At 41.7% G+C, this 19,326-nt stretch overlaps 1 protein-coding gene across 1 annotated transcript in view; it reads left to right on the top strand.

Moving 5' to 3' along the window:
- Window positions 1-12,539, top strand: part of TMEM178A (transmembrane protein 178A) — a 141,958-nt gene extending 129,419 nt beyond the window's left edge. Inside the window, exons 3-4 of the mRNA XM_075862767.1 lie at window positions 3,072-3,209; window positions 10,653-12,539. Coding sequence (XP_075718882.1) covers window positions 3,072-3,209; window positions 10,653-10,894 — 380 coding nt within the window. The 3' untranslated portion in view covers window positions 10,895-12,539. The remainder of the gene's footprint in view (window positions 1-3,071; window positions 3,210-10,652) is intronic.
- Window positions 12,540-19,326: the final 6,787 nt, after the last annotated feature.

Genomic DNA, 19,326 nt, shown 5'->3' with positions numbered 1-19,326 from the left:
AAAGAGGTACTTGCAATTGATGATGGAGAAATGAAAATCCCTGGGCCATTGCCATATTTACCATCCCTATAATCTTGCACATTTTTATTTATTTTTTTTTAAGAGATTTTAAGATAATCTGTCTGACTGAGATTGACACTAAGCGCTTAGGACAAAGGGTCCTATCACCGGCCCGAGTAAACGAGCGCTGATCAACGAGGCAGCTCGTTGATCGGCGCTTGTTTGCTCCTTTCACACAGAGCAATGATTGCTTGTGTATAGAGACAAGCAATCGTTACTCTGATCGCTCATCCCCATACATTTTCATATGAAGATGTGCTGCCGACAACTATATTTAATTCTGCATAAAAAAGCAGATCAGCCGATGAACAAACGTTTGCTAGTTCGATGGATCCGTTGCTCTGATTACACAGGGCAAAGATCGGGAACAAACGTTTATATGAATGCTCGTTTGCCCGATCACTGGCCCATGTAATAGGGCATTAAAGGGAAGGTGTCACGAAAATGATTTTTTTTATATAATATTGCTTTTAGTATGTCATTAAAATATATTTTATTTATTTGTGTTTTTGTGTTGTACTTTTTACTTATTTCTCTCTTTTACTTCTCTATGGGGACTGCCATTTTTTTTTCATCTCGGTATGTGTCGATTAACGACACATACAGAGATGGAATACGGCACATAATTCCCCATAGAGAATGCGAACGGGAGCCGTTCCATTCACTATAGCGTACGCCGTCTGTGTGGGAACGGCGCATGCGCCGCTCCCACACAGACCGAAAAGGAAGGTCTTTGGTAGAGCGACATCCGGCGCCATTTTCATGTGGCCCGGAAGCCGCGGCCGGACAGTAGGATGATGACTTCCGGTCGCGGCTTCCGGCCATATGTTTGAGGCAGCGCAGACGCAAGGACTAGGAGCGGAGGCGGCAGCAGGAGCAGGTAAGTTATGTTTGTGTATTTGATGTGTGTGTATGTTAGTGTTATACTGTCTGATTACCACTGTATCTAATCCTCCTACACTGTGCATTCGCTCAGGAAAATGGCGGCACACAGTGTAGGAGGTTTGAACATTCAACCCCCTCCTTTCTCCGGGCACTAGCCAGGATAAAGGGGGGATTGTGTGAGGACTCTAGAGCGAGTGTGTCTACTCCAAATTTGCAGCATAAAGCAAAGAGTTTGTTTTACCACATTGCCAATGCTGCAATTTTGGGAATTGCTCCCTCTAGTGACCAGCACATGGAAATGTTATAAATTAGAATCTAATTTATAATATTTCCTGACTTGTAAAAAAAATTAAAACAATGTGTAATCATTTATATACTAACTGTTTAACTGAAAAAAATATAAAAAAAATTCTAGCGACACATTCCCTTTAAGGCCTCATTCACACAGCAGGGTTTCCCGGCCAGGTGCCGGCCGTTCATAAATCGGCCGGCACCCGGCTGCATTAGGAATAATAGACCCCTAATGGGGCTATTCACATGACCGATTTTTTGACGGACGGGAAAACCGGCCGTCAAAAAATAGGACATGCTCTATCTTCGCCCGGGTACCCGGCCCCCATAGAAGTCTATGGGGCCGGGTAATACACGGCCATCACCGGAATGTGTTCCGAGTGATGGCCGGGTTTCCCGGCGCTTGCGCTCTATCTCCTCCTCCTCACAGCGCAGAGTGCATGTGAGGAGGAGGAGTTGATGCCATTCGGACGAATGGCATCGCTGTACACTGTGTGGCAGGGCCGGGGTGTACAGCAGGTGGAGGGAGCGCTGCGCTGGCTCCCTTCCCCTGCTGGTTTTAAAAGCACCCTGGCCCGGCGACACCTTCGATGGCGCCGCTAGCAGCTGCTGCTGCTTCTGCTACTACTGTAGCGACGCCACTATAGCAGAGCGGGGAGGTATCTCCCCGCTCTGCTATGTGCTAACCGCACTTTAGCTCCTTGAAGGAGCGGAATCCCCGTGTTTTCGGGGATTCCGCTCCTGGACAGAGCGCTTGATGTCTCTGTCCATATCTGGGCAGTGACATCAGGGGAAACTCCTGAAGCGGAATCCCCGAACACATGGGGATTCCCCTTCAGGAGTTGCCGCTGATGTCACTGTCCGGATCTGCCCGGCCCGGCACGGATGCATAACTTAATGCAAACCGGCCGGGCAAAATGGCCGATTTTACCGGCCGACACCCGGGCTCGGGAACGACCCGGTCGTGTGAATCCCGCCTTACGGTGCCGATTGCAGTGGAAAGCGGGCGGCTAGCAGGAAAACCAAACCAGTGCTGCACTCAGTGCTGCAGCGGCTGGTAAGCTATCCAGATTTTTGTACATGTTAGAGGACGTGACAATCTATTTCTATACTGGGGATTTGGAGCACTGTATAAAAAAAATATAAAGCACTGACATCTATGAATATAAAATCAACCAGCACTGCATTTTGTAACTAAAAACCACATGATGATAACAGGCGGGCATTCACTTTTAATTAGTTATATTTTTGTCATGATGATCATCTTTAAGCTGGCTTGATACATTTATTTATCAATAACACAAGATTTACTCCATAAACATTGTGCGTACCAGTTTATATACATTAATACATCCTCTCCATTCTGACTGCAGTTTCCTGTTTCTCAGTAAATAAGTTACAAATTGAAAGATTATCTCAAAATTTGTATCATCATTATATTATTGTTCATTCTAATTTTGTTTATCTATCTACCTATGTAGAATTGTTCACTTTGTATTTCATTTTCAAGTTCGTACTTTTTAATCTTGTATAATACTGTCAGTTTTAATGTTCATTTTAATGAAGTGAGAAAATATTTTTTTTTAGTAATTTAACAGTTAATCCGACTAACGCGATAAAGTGGAACCGCCAGTAATGCAAATTGTATCCATTGTTTTCCTTCGGTTTTTAAAGTTCTAATGTGCGGAAGGGACTAAAGCACTTTGTTGTTATTTTTAATTTATGTTCCGAAATGAAATGTCCTAGGAATTCTGAACTCTTGCCAACCTCTTGCATTGCTGCTGAGGAAGAGAAGATAATCTTCTTTCTTTCTTTTTCTGTCTGTGCTTGAACAGATTTAAGAAGAATTACTGCTGGATTTTTGGGCATGGCTGCTGCAGTCCTCCTGTGTGGATGTATAGTCGCAGCAGTGAGTTTCTTTTGGGAAGAGAGTCTTACACAGCATGTGGCTGGACTACTTTTTCTCATGACAGGTATATCATACAGATTAAAATAGAATTTAGAAGATTTGACTCAATGATTTATCATTTTCCAACCTAAAAATTAAACTTGTTTCACTATTTGACTGTTTTTGATAAGAGAAATACTCAAAGAGGATCTGTCACTAGTTTATTAATTCCCTATCTCCTAACTAATCTAATAAGCTGTCACGTAGGGTTCGTGGACCCACTGGGCCGTACCGCCTTGGCAGAATGGCAGCTGCCCAACAGGGCGCAGGTCAAAGTCTATAGTTCGTATAGGGTACCTGTGGCAGCTCGGACAGTAGCAAGGCAGGCTTGGCTGGGACTTGGCAGCGGGTAGACGTCAGGCGTGGAGTAGCAGGACAGGTGTAGAATACAGCACAGCACGACTACAGCACAGCACTTGATCAGGATAGCACGGGATACAGGATACACTGGAAACTGGAAAACACTGGGAGACCATTTGCATAGACAAACTAGGAAACTACAAACAACACTCAGGCATCGAAGCAAGGGGCTGGACCCCTCTTATAGTCCAGGGCACTCATGGGCTGATTAAACATTAAAGTTCGGTACGCGCGCTGCCCCTTTAAGAGCGGGCACGAGTGGAGGTGAGTGGAAATAAGTGCTGGCGTCTCCTGGGGCCAGCGCTCGCACGCCCATGGCTGCGGCGGTCAGGGGGAGAGTGAACCTGACGGCCCGCAGCCACGGACATGACATAGGCGCTATGATGCTGATAACTATAGTGTACAATGTGTTCCAAAACTTTTATTATTTGCAAAGTTATGTGCATTTTTCTAAATATGCTAATTTGGCTATACTTGCCAAATGGGAGGTAACTCTTCTTTTTCTCTCTGGGTGGTGTAATACAGTTGTCCTCTTCCCAGCCCAGCAACACAGTGTGATCTCGCGATTGAAGCTGGGATCACGCTGGGCTGAGAAGAGGAGAATTGTATGAAGCTGATACAGAAAACATCCAATCAGCGTCATACAGTTATTCTCTTACCAGCCCAGCGTGATCTCAGCTTCAATTGCGAGATCACACTGTGTTGATGGGCTGGGAAGAGGAGAGCTGTATGATGCTGATTGGAAAGCGTCATACAGAAAATATTACACCGCCCAGAGAGAAAAGAAGGAGTTATCTCCCATTTGGCAAGTCTAGCCAAATAAGCATATTTAGAAAAATGCACATAACTTTGCAAATAATAAACACAATTTATACTGTAGTTATCAGCATGACAGCGCCTATTAGATTAGTTAGAAGATAGGGCATTAATAAACTAGTGACAGATCCTCTTTATCTCCTACCTAATCTGATAGGCGCTGTAATGTAGATAACAACAGTGGTTTTTATTTTGAAAAACAATCATTTTTGAGCAAGTTATGAACAATTTTAGATTAATGCGAATTAGTTCTTAATGACCAAGTGGGCATTGTAAAGAGAAGTGTATGACGCTGACCAATCAGCGTCATACACTTCTCTTCATTCATGCCCAGGACTTCCTCCGAAAGGTTCTTCATCAGAGCTATGGAAGACTGAATAGACATCGCCTCCAGCCGCTGCAGATTCAGATAAACGTCCTGGTACGGCTAGATGCGATGTCTGTTAACTCTTCCATCGTTCCGGTGAAGGACCTGTGGGAGGAAGTCCCATCAGAGCGTGATCTCGCGAGATCACGCTGCGCAGTGAAACGAGCTGGGCATGAATGAAGATAAGTGTATGACGCTGATTGGTTAGCGTCATACACTTCTCTTTACAACGCCCACTTGGTAAAAAGTAAAAAAACGCCCAGTCGGTCATTAAGAATTAATTAGCATAAATCTAAAATTGTTCATAACTTGCTCAAAAATGATAATTTTTCAAAATAAAAACCACCGTTGTTATCTAGATTAGAGCGCCTATCAGATTAGGTAGGAGATTAGGCACTTATAAACTGGTGACAGAGCCTCTTTAAGGCCCTTTTACATGGCGAAGACATCAGTGCAATTTGATTTCTGTCTACAAGAAATTGTGTACTACAACTGGATTTCTATTCATAGGGATACATTATTGTGCTTAGATTAAGAGATGTAGTGGTCCCTAAGGTAGTGATTCCAGATTGTCTCCCTATAATAATAAAAACAGGATACCCCAAAGCAGGCAATCCATATCTTCCTTTGCATACAAGATACTTAGAGAGAATCTATCACCAATTAATTTTTAAGCTATAATCAATGCCATAACATATTCTTTCGGAAGTATTCACTTAAAGGGTAACTAAACATTCAACAAACTTCTGACATGTCAGAAGTTATGATTGGTGGGTGTCCGAGCACTGAGACCCCAACCAAAACGAAGCGACAGAACGCTCAGCCGCTTCGTTTCTGTTCAGCTTTTTCCAAAAAAGCCGATGTAGCGGAGTACGGGCTCATAGACATTCTATTGAGTTCGTACACTGCTACATCGACTTCCGGAAAAAGTCAAACAGAAACTAAGCAGCTGAGTGCTCCCACAAGCGCTTCTGCAGCTTTGTTTTAGTGATTGATGGGGGTCTCCGTGCTCTGACCCCCACCAATCAAAACTTCTAACATGTCACTATGACATGTCAGAAGATTGTTGATTGTTTAGTTACATTTAAAATATGACTCTTTTCAAGTGTTGCATTGAGCTATTTTTTCAGAAAATGTAATTAAATGCAAATGAGTTTTAGAGCCCATTCACATGGAAGTGTTAATCAATATCACACAGCCAAAACTACAAGAAAAACCACAAGTGAATAAATGTATTTTTTTGCATTTTTGTTCAAATTGTGGAACCAGTTTTGGAAATGAAATAGTTCAAAGAAAATGTTGCTGGAATTGATTCTATGTAAATACACATTTCCACACCACAATAAAAACCAAAAGTAAAATATTTTTTTTGTGTACTGCAGCTTCCGCATTAAGGTCAATGGGGAAAAACAGCCCAAAAAGCTGCAGAATGTCCAATATAATATGAACTGTTTGTATGGGATTTCATAAAGTCCAATTCTGGCCGTTGTGTTAATTTTACGCAGCAAAAATGGCACATGTGAATGTACCCTAAATGGTTTGCCTATCTCTGAATTAGAATGTAGGCTAGGGCAGTGCTATCCAAACTGTGGTTCCTCAGGATATCAAAGAATGCCGGACGTTATAGTTTTACCAAAGCTGTAGAGCCACAGGTTGCAGACCACTAAGTTAGGGCTTGCAGACTTGTTCAGTGCAGGCTATGACCAATCATGTCCTTTGTTGCTCAGCATTGTATGTTAGGCCTCACAACAGACCAAGTAGTTGTCAGTAGTGGAGTCGGGTTTTCCGACTGGCCAAGGGCGGAAGCCATAAAACAATAAAAGAGCTATTGCCTGACTAATCCCCTGGTGTTCCAGCGCAGCTGCTCAGGAGCTTCCAGTTGATCTTTGTTTACAGTGCTGCAGCGATGACTTGATCGTATGCCCACGTCGTCGCTGCAGTCATTCACTGGCCTCAGCAGTCTCGTGCCATATACCAATGAGGCCATGTGAGCGATCACATGGACATACTGGCATGCCATTGCTGCAGCACTGCCAACAAAGAACGGCAGGGAGTGCCAAAGTGGCTGCGCTGGAAAGCCAGGGGATTGTTTTATGCACCCCCACGGACAGGTTTTTGCCAATCTTTGAAAACCCCTTTTAATAGATGAAATTCAATAGTACGTTTTTTAATGAAATTTATCCTCATATAGTGCAAAATATATTTATTATACCAATGTAAAAGTTTGATTTATGGGAAAATGCAAATTTTGCACTTTAGATTAATCTACTCTGCAAAAAGACAAGATTTTCATTTTGTTATTTATGCTATTGACAGAATCATAGTTTTTTCATTTAGTTTTTATTAAGTTGTAGAGTGCAATTTATTTTTTTAAAAGGTTTTCATTTAAAATATAGGCAAGCCATTTAATTCTCACAAACTTTCACCTTTGGCTGATAATGCCGAATCTTGCAACACTAACATAATAATTACACCCTGGTAATTAAACAAATATCATACTCATTTATTTTATATTGGATTGCTAATGATTATTTCCATTGAGCTATATTTGTCTCAAGGGGTTATTTATCCTTTAAAAAGGACCTTGTTGCTAGGTCATATAAGTTGAACTGGTTTACTGGCCTGAATTGCTGATTCCAGTTCTGTTTTTCCTGGAACCCCCTGTTTCAGAGATATGATCCACTGTTGTGTTGGCTCTCTACATGCTAATTTGACGTAGTTAGCCAACAGGGTGTGAACAACCTTCAAGCTGCCTTAAGCTGATAGGTCAGCATCAGAGGCAGAGAAGCTAGCTCCCCCCAGTTAGCGAACTACAACAAATTAGCATATAGGTGGTCAAAACAGCAGTTGGTCATATCTCTGGAACGGAGGGGGTTAAAGAAAAACAGCGCTGGAATTAAAGAGGCTCTGTCACCAGATTTTGCAACCCCTATCTGCTATTGCAGCAGATAGGCGCTGCAATGTAGATTACAGTAACGTTTTTATTTTTAAAAAACGAGCATTTTTGGCCAAGTTATGACCATTTTTGTAGTTATGCAAATGAGGCTTGCAAAAGTCCAAGTGGGTGTGTTTAAAAGTAAAAGTCCAAGTGGGCGTGTATTATGTGCGTACATCGGGGCGTTTTTAATACTTTTACTAGCTGGGCGCTCTGAAGAGAAGTATCATCCACTTCTCTTCAGAACGCCCAGCTTCTGGCAGTGCAGACACAGCGTGTTCTCGAGAGATCACGCTGTGTCGTCACTCACAGGTCCTGCATCGTGTCAGACGAGCGAGGACACCGGCACCAGAGGCTACAGTTGATTCTGCAGCAGCATCAGCGTTTGCAGGTAAGTAGCTACATCGACTTACCTGCAAACGCCGATGCTGCTGCAGAATCAACTGAAGCCTCTGGTGCCGGTGTCCTCGCTCGTCTGACACGATGCAGGACCTGTGAGTGACGACACAGCGTGATCTCTCGAGAACACGGCTGTGTCTGCACTGCCAGAAGCTGGGCGTTCTGAAGAGAAGTGGATACTTCTCTTCAGAGCGCCCAGCTAGTAAAAGTATTAAAAACGCCCCGATGTACGCACATAATACACGCCCACTTGGACTTTTACTTTTAAACACACCCACTTGGACTTTTGCAAGCCTCATTTGCATAACTACAAAAATGGTCATAACTTGGCCAAAAATGCTCGTTTTTTAAAAATAAAAACGTTACTCTTATCTACATTGCAGCGCCTATCTGCTGCAATAGCAGATAGGGGTTGCAAAATCTGGTGACAAAGCCTCTTTAAGGCGACATAGCTATTCAGGTCAGTTAACCAGTTTGACTTATATGACCTAGTGACAGGTCCTCTTTAAAGAAGCTCTGCCAGCAAAAAAATGTTGGCACACCGTTTGTAATTGAGGTGCATAAACAATACTGTAGTTAGAAAACTCACCCATGGCTTTATCTTGTAGTTTCATCCTTCATTCCAGGATAGCCGTTCGGATACATGACCCCACTCTGACTAAACGAATCTTACAGCATCTAGTGTGTGGACAGGAACTCAGTATCTCTAGTCATTCCTACGAGACTCGCATTGAGGCTCCCATAGTAATGAATAAAGACATACCTCCCAATTTTCAAGTATCACAAAGAGGGACATCTGCCACAAATGTTTTTCCTTATAAGCCACGCCTCTAACCATGCTCAATTCCTGCACATAAACAACCCGTTCAGACCACACAATATCATGCTCCCATACTGCCTCCCCACAGTATAATGCCCCCATAAAACCCCCACACAGTATAATGTCACTATAGCTCCCCCCACACAGTATAAGACTCCATAGATGCCTTCACACAGTATAATGCCCCATATATGAACCAATACAGTATAAAAACAAACCCAGATGCCCCCATACATTATAATGCCCACAAATTCCTCCATACAGTATAATGCACCCACAGCTACCCCATACAGCATAATACCTCCATACAGTATAATGCCCACACAGATGCCCCCATACAGTATAATGCCCACAGATGCCCCCATACAGTATAATGCCCACACAGATGCCCCCATACAGTATAATGCCCCCATAGCTGCCCCCTTACAGTGTAATGCCCCCCTTAGCTGCCCCCATACAGTATAATCCCCCATAGCTGTCCCCATACAGTATAATGCCCCATGGTGCTGCAATGCACTTTAGTGTCGACATAGTGCCACAGTGCCCATGTAGATAGTGCCACACTCCCCTTGGATAGCGATCCCCCTTGTAGATAGCGCCATTGGGACTCCCTCTAGGAGCAGAATCCCCACCCAGAGCATCGGCCACGGTATTGCCTGGGATTTCGCTCCTGGAGGGAGCCCCTGATGTCACTACAATAATGTCAGGTGCTCCCTATAAGAGTGGAATCGCCGGCAAGAGTGTTGCCGATTCTCTGGCCAGGGATTCCGCTCCTGGAGAAACCCGAGGTCACTATATATATATATATATATATATAGCTCTCTGGCTGGGGACTCCTGTCTTTGGAAAGCCCTTGACTTCACTGTATGTATGTATGTATATATATATATATATATATATATATATATATATATATATAGACAGTGAAGTCAAGGGCTTTCCAAAGACAGGAGTCCCCAGCCAGAGAGCTTGCGTTGCTCTGGCTGTACACTCCATAGTTGAATGCTGAAGCAGGGAGCGGATGGTTCCTTGCTTCAGTGTTGGATTCAACTGTATCTGCGTCCTGTGAACGCAGATACAGTTGACCGGGACATACCACCGGCTGCCCGGGACAGCGCCCGAAATCCGGGACTGTCCTGCTCAATCCGGGGCGGTTGGGAGGTATGGTAGAGAATGACTTCCTGTCCACACAGCAAACACAGTAGATGCTGTAAGATTCAGATAGTCAGAGCGAGGTCATGTGATCGAAAACTACAGTATAATTTATGCCACCTCAACTACAAACGCAGGGGCCGAAAACATTTTTGCTGGGAGTGCTTCTCTTTAATAAAATGTTCTTAGATCAGCTCACCAGATATCTTGGGGTCTCATATCCAAAATGGGAAGGGCAGGCGTTGCTGATTTAGTAACCAGTAAGGTGCATAGACAAATATAGCTGTTCTGGCACCTCTCCTATTAACACAGAGTTTATTCCATCCCAGCATACTAATAGAACAGTAAGAAAGTGTACGACGCAGTCATACGTTTTAAAGTTACTACATTGCATAATGAAGGACATGACCATATAATGTGCTAAAAATAGTGGACTAGGTTTAAAATATTTATTTGTTTTAAGGTATTTTTTTTGCTTTTTATTAAAGTTAGTCAAAGTACATGAAACATTAATCCAGTAGTTTAGAATAATCAATATGAAATATAATTGTTTAAAACAAGAATAAAACTTTGGAATGATTTCTTACTAATTTCTTATGTTTATTTCATCTGTTTTTAGGAATCTTTTGTACAATTTCTTTGTGTACATATGCAGCAAGTGTCGCTTATGATTTAAACCGCCTGCCAAAATTTATTTATGGGCTTCCAACTGATGTGGAACATGGATACAGCTGGTCTTTGTTTTGTGCGTGGTGCAGTTTGGGCTTGATAGTAGCAGCTGGGTGCCTCTGCACTGCCTACCCATTTATCAGCAGGACCAAGATTTTGCATCTTAAGTTTGCCAGAGACACTTGCGTATGACTGTGACAGCTGCATTTCCATCTACAAGACGTTGTGTTCACTACAAGACTGGCTAAGCGTGAATTGCACATATCCATAGAATAAAATAATATCTTGTTTAAAGCACAAGTTCCAAGATTATAAAAAAGGCTGTGTCTTGTTTTGTGCAATGGATATGTAGGACAACCCAAGATACCATTTTTCCTCTGTTGGATCTTGCACTTTGACCTGCTTGATCACCTCTACAGACCAATCGTCGGAATGTCAAGCAATTATTTTTAATTGGGATGGATTTCAAATAAATACAATTAAATCCTATTTCATGAAAAAAAAAAAACAACCCAGCAAAAGCCCCAAAATACATTGCAACCAGGTTCTTTAAAAGTCTATTATTTATGCAGCATATTTGTATCTAAAAAAAATTGCCACTTTAAGAACATTGCATAGTTTAAAAAGCATGTCCATTCATGGTTGTTTTTATTTCTAGATTTTTACCTTGTTTTGACTTTTAGAAAATAAAAATCAGCCCTTTTGTTAAGACAAGCCTTTAGATCAAATGATATGCTGTTAATATCACGCTTGATGAGTTCACATTCAAATGGTTTTTAAAATCATTTGAACTGATGTTCCAACGTTGCATCTAATCACCAGATAGGATTTCTTGAAAGAAACAGGACAGGTCCTCGGCACCATTAGAGTGTTTGCCGTGCTAAATGGCCCCAGGCTCCACCAACTCCGGCAAACGTAGGATCCAAAACGAGTGTTCGCCACTGCACCAGACTTGGAATCAAACTTTATCCTTTATTGCGTATCCATTCGTAAATACAGTCAAAACAGACAAAGTTTCGGCCATGCAATGGCCTTTCATTCTGGCTTGAGAAAGGCCATTAAATAGCCGAAACTTCGCCTGTTGCAAATTTATATGCAATAAAAGATCAAGTTTAATTCCAAGTCTGGTGCAGTGGCGAATACTCAGATAAGATTTATTACACTATGTCAATCCTGTTATAAAATACAGTTGACTAAATGAATTAAGACATCTGCATAGATTGACTATTGGCCATTTTGTCATTCTGCAATTTCCAAAAGGTGTTTTGGTTTGTAGTGAAATGATTTGTACAAAAACATTACATCTTATTTTGGCATTAAACATTTTTGGTGTGTGAGATACTAAGTGTATTTTCATACTAAGAGGCAAAATCCAAGACCTATAGACAGTCCAGGGATCTGAAAATTCATAGCCTGCCCTAAACTCCATGAATGGATCCATGTGTGTGAAAATAGGCTTTTGTAAACCCCGATTCACCAACATTGTACTGTAATTTGTTGCAGATTTTCGGTGCAGAATTCCTAGAAAATCCGTAGCATCTGAACATATCCTAATACTCCCGATTTGCAATTAGATGTACAAAAAAAAAACAACTATATTTTCAGTCCTAGATTATATATAAGTCTAAACCAACATTTTCAGATAAAACTCAAACTTGTATTTTCAGCTCAGAACAAATCAATGTTTATTATATCGCGAAGTGTGATTTGTTGGAATGCCATAAAGCACTTGTGGGCATTAAAGAATTCCAGTCTATGCGAATGGCACAATGAACTTCCTGCATTATGAAAATGCACAGCAGGCTCACTCAGTTAATAAATATTTTTCTTTGTAAAATTGTCTTAATTTTTTCTGTGTCACACCTTCCGGTTTTATTTTTAATGTTTTATTTTTTGTTTTTTTAACCCTTTAACCTCCTCAGTCAGTAAAATACTCAGAAGTAAGGGAGGGGGTGGAACATATTACAGGTTCTCTGCCTCAGCCTATGTGTAAGACACTGCTGCCAGATGGAAGGGGGAGCCACTGGGGGGAGGGGGAAGACATCTCATTAGTCAGAGCACACAGCACAGCTCTCCAGCCCGCTTAGTACATTTACAGAAATGATGCAAATGGAAGGAAAATATAAAAATACGCATTGTCTGGAAGGCCAAGAGTTTCTTTAAAGCATTCTCAGTGTTAAAATATTGAAAATGACAGCACCCATTCATTCCATATTTGTAATGGAATAAATGGTGTGGATATTATTTTAAAAAAACAAACGAAAAATGTAAATAAAAATTCAAGATGCTTAAACTAATTATTTAAGCTTAGATAACCAGTTCTCCTTATTGTCCTGCGTAAGGATGCATAATTGATTAGGTTAGAAATGCTGAGAGGGGTCCAGCTTTAAAATTTGCACTGGGGTCATAAATTGTCACCATAAACAATATATTTTTATTGTTGGAAAATTACTGTCATATTTATGGTTCTTTATTAGAAGTTTTTCTTACTTCTCTCATGAAGATCACAATAGTAGTGATTTATTCACTAAACATGCTGAAAAAAACCACTTAATTTGTAATAGAATTGCTTCCAGTGGCATAGCTTGTGTCTAGAGGCCACTTTACACTTATATAACAAATAGACTTCTTTCTTCACTCACTTAACCATTATGCATTAACTGCAGCGTTACCATAGAATGAGACAACGTCCAAGCTAAATATGCTATGTAAAGAAGAGAGCTGTTAAGTGGTTTCTGCCTTATGAAATCAGCATTTCTCTCATTGCAGTAATGTTTAAGACTAGCTTTGCAGATTTAGTTTTTACATGTGGTCAAATAGATATGATTTATGTTTTTATCTTGTCTGAACCAGAAAAGTGCCCTCATGGGAAACCTTGCTACAAATCCGGTGCAAATTATTTGTAATTTGATATAATTGGCCAGTCCCCAGTTTGTAACCGTCCTCAGGCTGTGTTCACACACCCTATTTATGGACGTAATTCGGGCGTTTTAACCTCGAATTACGTTCGAAAATATGGCTCCAATGCGCTGGAAAACATCTGCCCATTCATTTGAATGGGCTTTACAATGTTCTGTGCCGACGGTAATTTTTTTTTACGCGCCGCGTAAAAAAGACGCCCGCGTCAAAGAAGTGCCTGTCACTTCTTGGGACGTAATTGGAGCCGTTTTCCATTGGCTCCATAGAAAAACAGCTCCAATTACGTCCGTAATGGACGCTGCGAAAAACGCCTGCAACATGCCATTACGTCTGAAATTCCGGAGCGGTTTTCTCCTGAAAACAGCTCCGGAATTTCAGCCGTATGGGACGTTGCCGTGTGAACATACCCTCAGAGTGGAGAGCGCTAACAATGAGCAGCTCTTGCACGGGTAGACACAGCCAATCCATGTGCTACATGGTTGGATCTCTATTGCAACTGCATGAGAAATATATGGGCAGACACAGCTTTTTGCCAAGGGGCTCTAAGTCAGGCAGTGTTCCTGGGACTAGCTCTAGTGGTTTAAGGGTAAAAGTGAATGTCCAAAAACAAACGTAATTTTATTTTTTGCTATAGGTTATAGAGTAACGAGACAATTACAGGAAGCATTGGTTTTGCTGTTGCAATCTTTTTTTTCATGTTGCTATGACTTCTATTTTTTCTGGATAGAGCCAAATTTTTTTTATTATAAGTGCCCAGTTGGTATTCCCTTTGAGTTATATGCGCTCCAAACACTCCCCACCCTCCTCCTGCTGTGTGATTACAGCAAACTGAATTGTGACATACTACACACTCTCTACTTTCCTCCTGCTGTGCCAGACTTTTCACTCCTGCACGGAGGTAGCCCATTTTTATTACACTGTCTCATCAATCTAGGCTCTTATGTCTCCTCAGTCCTCCCTGCTGCAGCAGAGATGGTTCTTCTCAGTCACTGCATCCTGCTGTGTGACATTTAAAAGGAGGATGCAATTGTAAAATCAACTACTAGAGAAAACAGTCTGTGAGCTGGGGTGCTTAACCCCTTCCCGACATGTAAGTATATGTCATATAATTCTAGTGCTTCCATAGCATAGCATGGCATGGGCTCAGAAGCTTAGTCCGTGCAATCAGCCGCTGGTGTAAGCTGTATGTTACAGCTGACACCCTGCTGTAATGGCAGGGACTGAAGATAGCTCCGATCCCCGCCATTAACGCATTAAATGTAGCGGTCAAAGGCGACCAATGTATTTGAGGTGTTTCGTAGCCAGTCGACACCACTGCGACGCGATCACCATTGGTAGCAAAGGCAACCGGAGGCCTAACGCTAGCCTCCCATCTTGCCTAATAAGGAAGCCTCCTAGGTACCGACCGTAGGCGGGGCCTAAAAGGCTTCCGGCAGCGACGGGAATATGGTGCGAACTCAGAAGTTACAACTGACACCTGCTGTAATTGCAAGGACCAAAGTTAACCCCTTAGATGCAGCGATCAAAAGCAATCATTGCATCTTAGGGGTTTGTAGCCAAATCGGAACCCCTGCGACACGATCGCGGGGGTGCTGACGGCTGCTATGGAAACAGGAGGCCCCCTGGTCTGCCAATTAGTGAAGCCAATTAGGTGCTCCTTTGCTTCTGGGGCCTGTGCATTAGTCCATTAGCACAGGGCCACATGTGGAATATTTCTAAAAACTGCAGAATCTGGGCAATACATATTGATTTTTGTTTCTCTGGTAAAACCTTCTTGGTTACATAAAGTAAAATTGATTAAAATTGAATTTTTACAAAAAAAAATTTCATTGGTAAATTTCAACTCCACTTTGCTTTAATTTCTGTAAAACGCCTAAAGGGTTAAGGAGCTTTCGAAATGCTGTTTTTTACAACAATGCCACTGCCCCCTACGCAAAATTCCCTCACTTCACCCGACCCTTGAGGGAATTTTGCGTAGGGGGCAGTGGCATTGTTGTGCATCTGTACATTGGGAGAATCTGGTGCGGTTAACGCAGGCTCCTGTGTGAACGAGGGTCCAAACCACTGCTTTACCAATGTTATACGCTGATTCCATATTTTGATATCTCTGTTTACATACCCAGTCACAAAGGGTTCGCAAACGAACTAGGACTGGGAGTATTGTGTTTAATACGTTTTTAAATACACGGTTGGGCTTTTCACAGTGGTGATTGTACCCCTGTTTTTAGATAGCTATGAAATAAAAATTATACATTTTACTCATTTATCACTTCAGTAAATTTTCAAATGTTCATATTTGTGGGAGCATAATATATATCGTTAAAATACAGTGAAGTATAACAGTCTTACAAGCAGATACATTTAAATTTAGAAAAATAATAGTTCTGCAAATATTCTCTAAATTTTGGTGTTTTTCACAAATAAACACTGAATGTATCGACCTAATTTTACCTCTGACATAAAGTACAATATGTCACGGGTATACAATCACAGAATTGCGCGGATAGTTAAAAGCATTCCAAAGTTATTACCACATAAATTGACACGTCAGATTTGAAAAATAAAGCTCTGTTAGAAAGGTCAAAAGTGGTTGCAGCGGGAAGGGATTAATAAGGGTAGCTTCCACTAATATAACCAAATTACAGAGAAGACCATTTGTAGTCAGAAATCACTAGTTAGAGGGCTAATCCCATTTTAGGCATTTATGGCACATCCACAGGATATGCCATAAATAACTGTTAGGTGCAGATTCCTCCTCTGACAAACTCAACTACTGGGAGAACAGGGGTCTGGTGACTGCATGCTACATCAGGTTAAATGGAGAGGAGGGCATGATGCCGAGCAGTCCTCTCCATTTTAGTCTATGGAAGTCACAGAAAGAGCTGAGCAAGCAGACTCTTTCCAAAACATTTCATAGACTTAAATGGACAGGGCCCTGCACTAGCAAGGCCACCTCTTAATTTAAGTGCATGTATAATTCAAGAACTGGGAATAAGTAAATCCCCTGCTCTCCTGAGAGGTGTGGGTCCCAGAGGTGGGACTCGCCTCTATGAGGCATTTATGGCATGCCTAAAATAGGAATAATTTAACCACAGGATTCTGTAGCAGAGACATCCTGCAATAAAACAGGAATAGGGAGGTAAATTGGGTAATTAAGAAATATCACAAAGTGGTATATCAGAAAGGTAAACTTGCGCTTTAATATATAATTTGGGGGTTAATACTAGTATCCATGGTGCCCTATGGCGCATATGGGTTAATAACTGATATCTCTGGAGGTCTAGGTTGGGTCAAAAGATTAAAACCTAATACTCCAAGTATTTAGGATAGTAGAGCGCTTAATGGTATTATCTGCGGTAGTAGAGTGTAAAGAGCTAAACTGTACATATAATGTACATTTTATTTTATCTAAATAGGTTCAAAATTTCCTGCTGATTAATTTGATAAAATATATTTACAATGTTGGGAGCACCAAATCCCCTGCTTATCTTTATACAGCCATAAATTAAGAAGACAAAATTCTGGCTACCTACAGGAACTACTAGGTGGAGTTGAATACATACAGATTCATACAGCTCCTAATTAAAGCAATACTAGCTATATAAATCCGGATGTAAGGAGTAATCCCTATTGGCAGCTGCCTCTCCAGAGTGTAACGCAAAAGGGGGATTTCCTGGTACAAAAAAAAAAACAAAAAACCTTCCCCTAAGTGCAAACCATGTGTGAATGCACAAATACCCAGATTTCAATCTATTTGCAAACCCTCTCAAGCAATCGCATTGCGTATATCTTATCAAAGGATAGTGCGCTAGTTTCTGCGACATCCGTCGCTAGTTGGAGAGAGCGATTTCTCCTACTAGCGACTGCCGTCGCAGAAACATGCGCAATAACCTTTGATTGATAAGATACATGCAATCCGATTGTTTGAGAAAGGTCGTAAATAGACCTAAACGTCACGTATCTCTGTGGATAGTAATAAAATTACTATAAGTGCAATTACTACTATTTGAGTGCCAGGTCTTACTTGATTTTTGCATCACGATTTGTTTGTAGTGTGTCGGAGCAAGCCCACCAGATGACGTGCACCAGAAGGACTTTTACTCAGGTGCTGCTCAAACTGTATTTTTTCACTGTTAGGCATCCGTTACACCCTACCTTTAACCTGTTCCAGCACCACAACGTAATAGCACGTTGTGGTGTGGGGATTAATGTATGGAGCGGGCTCACACACACAGCTGTATTACAGCTGACACCCGGGACTAACGGCCAGTAATAGCAGAACTGCCTTTCTTCATATCCTGTTAAGCCCTGCCTCTGGCTATGATTAAGAACTGGATGTTTTGAAACGCATAAGCCTACGTGAGACTGCGTTTGCCCATTATATTTGTCTGCAACATGTTTAACAAAGTATGAATAAAAAGTGATATTTTAAATGAAGAAGTGTTGGATGGATACTGCCGCTTGTTTGCATCTACTTACCTTGAGGCCAACAAGGAATCTGTGCACCAATTGACATATGGACATGGTCCCGTAAATTGCCACGCGGATATGGCAAGCACTTACTTATGACTTTCTACTATATTATATGATATACTGGTTTTAAAAAGACTAGAATAAAGTACCAAGTACAAGTCACATATACAAGAGGAGAATTAAAAAAACAAACGGTGATTGACGGTGTTATGCACATCCACATTGCAATAAACTCATACTGCAAGTTTGAAATGTATTTATTTCTGTTGATTATATAGTGGCAACATATTCCACAGTGCTGTACAGAGGTTGTCATTAATCACTCTCCCCATTGAAATCTCACTTTCCCATTTATATTAGCATTTAAAGAGGCTCTGTCACCAGATTTTGCAACCCCTATCTGCTATTGCAGCAGATCGGCGCTGCAATGTAGATTACAGTAACGTTTTTATTTTAAAAAAACGAGCATTTTTGGCCAAGTTATGACCATTTTTGTACTTATGCAAATGAGGCTTGCAAAAGTACAACTGGGCGTGTTGAAAAGTAAAAGTACAACTTGGCGTGTATTATGTGCGTACATCGGGGCGTTTTTACTACTTTTACTAGCTGGGCGTTCTGACGAGAAGTATCATCCACTTCTCTTCAGAACGCCCAGCTTCTGGCAGTGCAGACACAGCCGTGTTCTCGAGAGATCATGCTGTGACGTCACTCACAGGTCCTGCATCGTGTCAGACGAGCGAGGACACATCGGCACCAGAGGCTACAGTTGATTCTGCAGCAGCATCAGCGTTTGCAGGTAAGTAGCTATATCGACTTACCTGCAAACGCTGATGCTGCTGCAGAATCAACTGTAGCCTCTGGTGCCAATGTGTCCTCGCTCGTCTGACACGATGCAGGACCTGTGAGTGACGTCACAGCGTGATCTCTCGAGAACACGGCTGTGTCTGCACTGCCAGAAGCTGGGCGTTCTGAAGAGAAGTGGATGATACTTCTCGTCAGAACGCCCAGCTAGTAAAAGTAGTAAAAACGCCCCGATGTACGCACATAATACACGCCCAGTTGTACTTTTACTTTTCAACACGCCCAGTTGTACTTTTGCAAGCCTCATTTGCATAACTACAAAAATGGTCATAACTTGGCCAAAAATGCTCGTTTTTTAAAAATAAAAACGTTACTGTAATCTACATTGCAGCGCCTATCTGCTGCAATAGCAGATAGGGGTTGCAAAATCT

This window comes from Rhinoderma darwinii, chromosome 4 (assembly GCF_050947455.1).
Source record: "Rhinoderma darwinii isolate aRhiDar2 chromosome 4, aRhiDar2.hap1, whole genome shotgun sequence".
In the NCBI taxonomy this organism is placed as follows: Eukaryota; Metazoa; Chordata; class Amphibia; order Anura; family Rhinodermatidae; genus Rhinoderma; species Rhinoderma darwinii.
The sequence above is the reverse complement of the archived record's forward strand: the minus strand, read 5'-3'. Positions and strand labels throughout refer to the sequence as shown.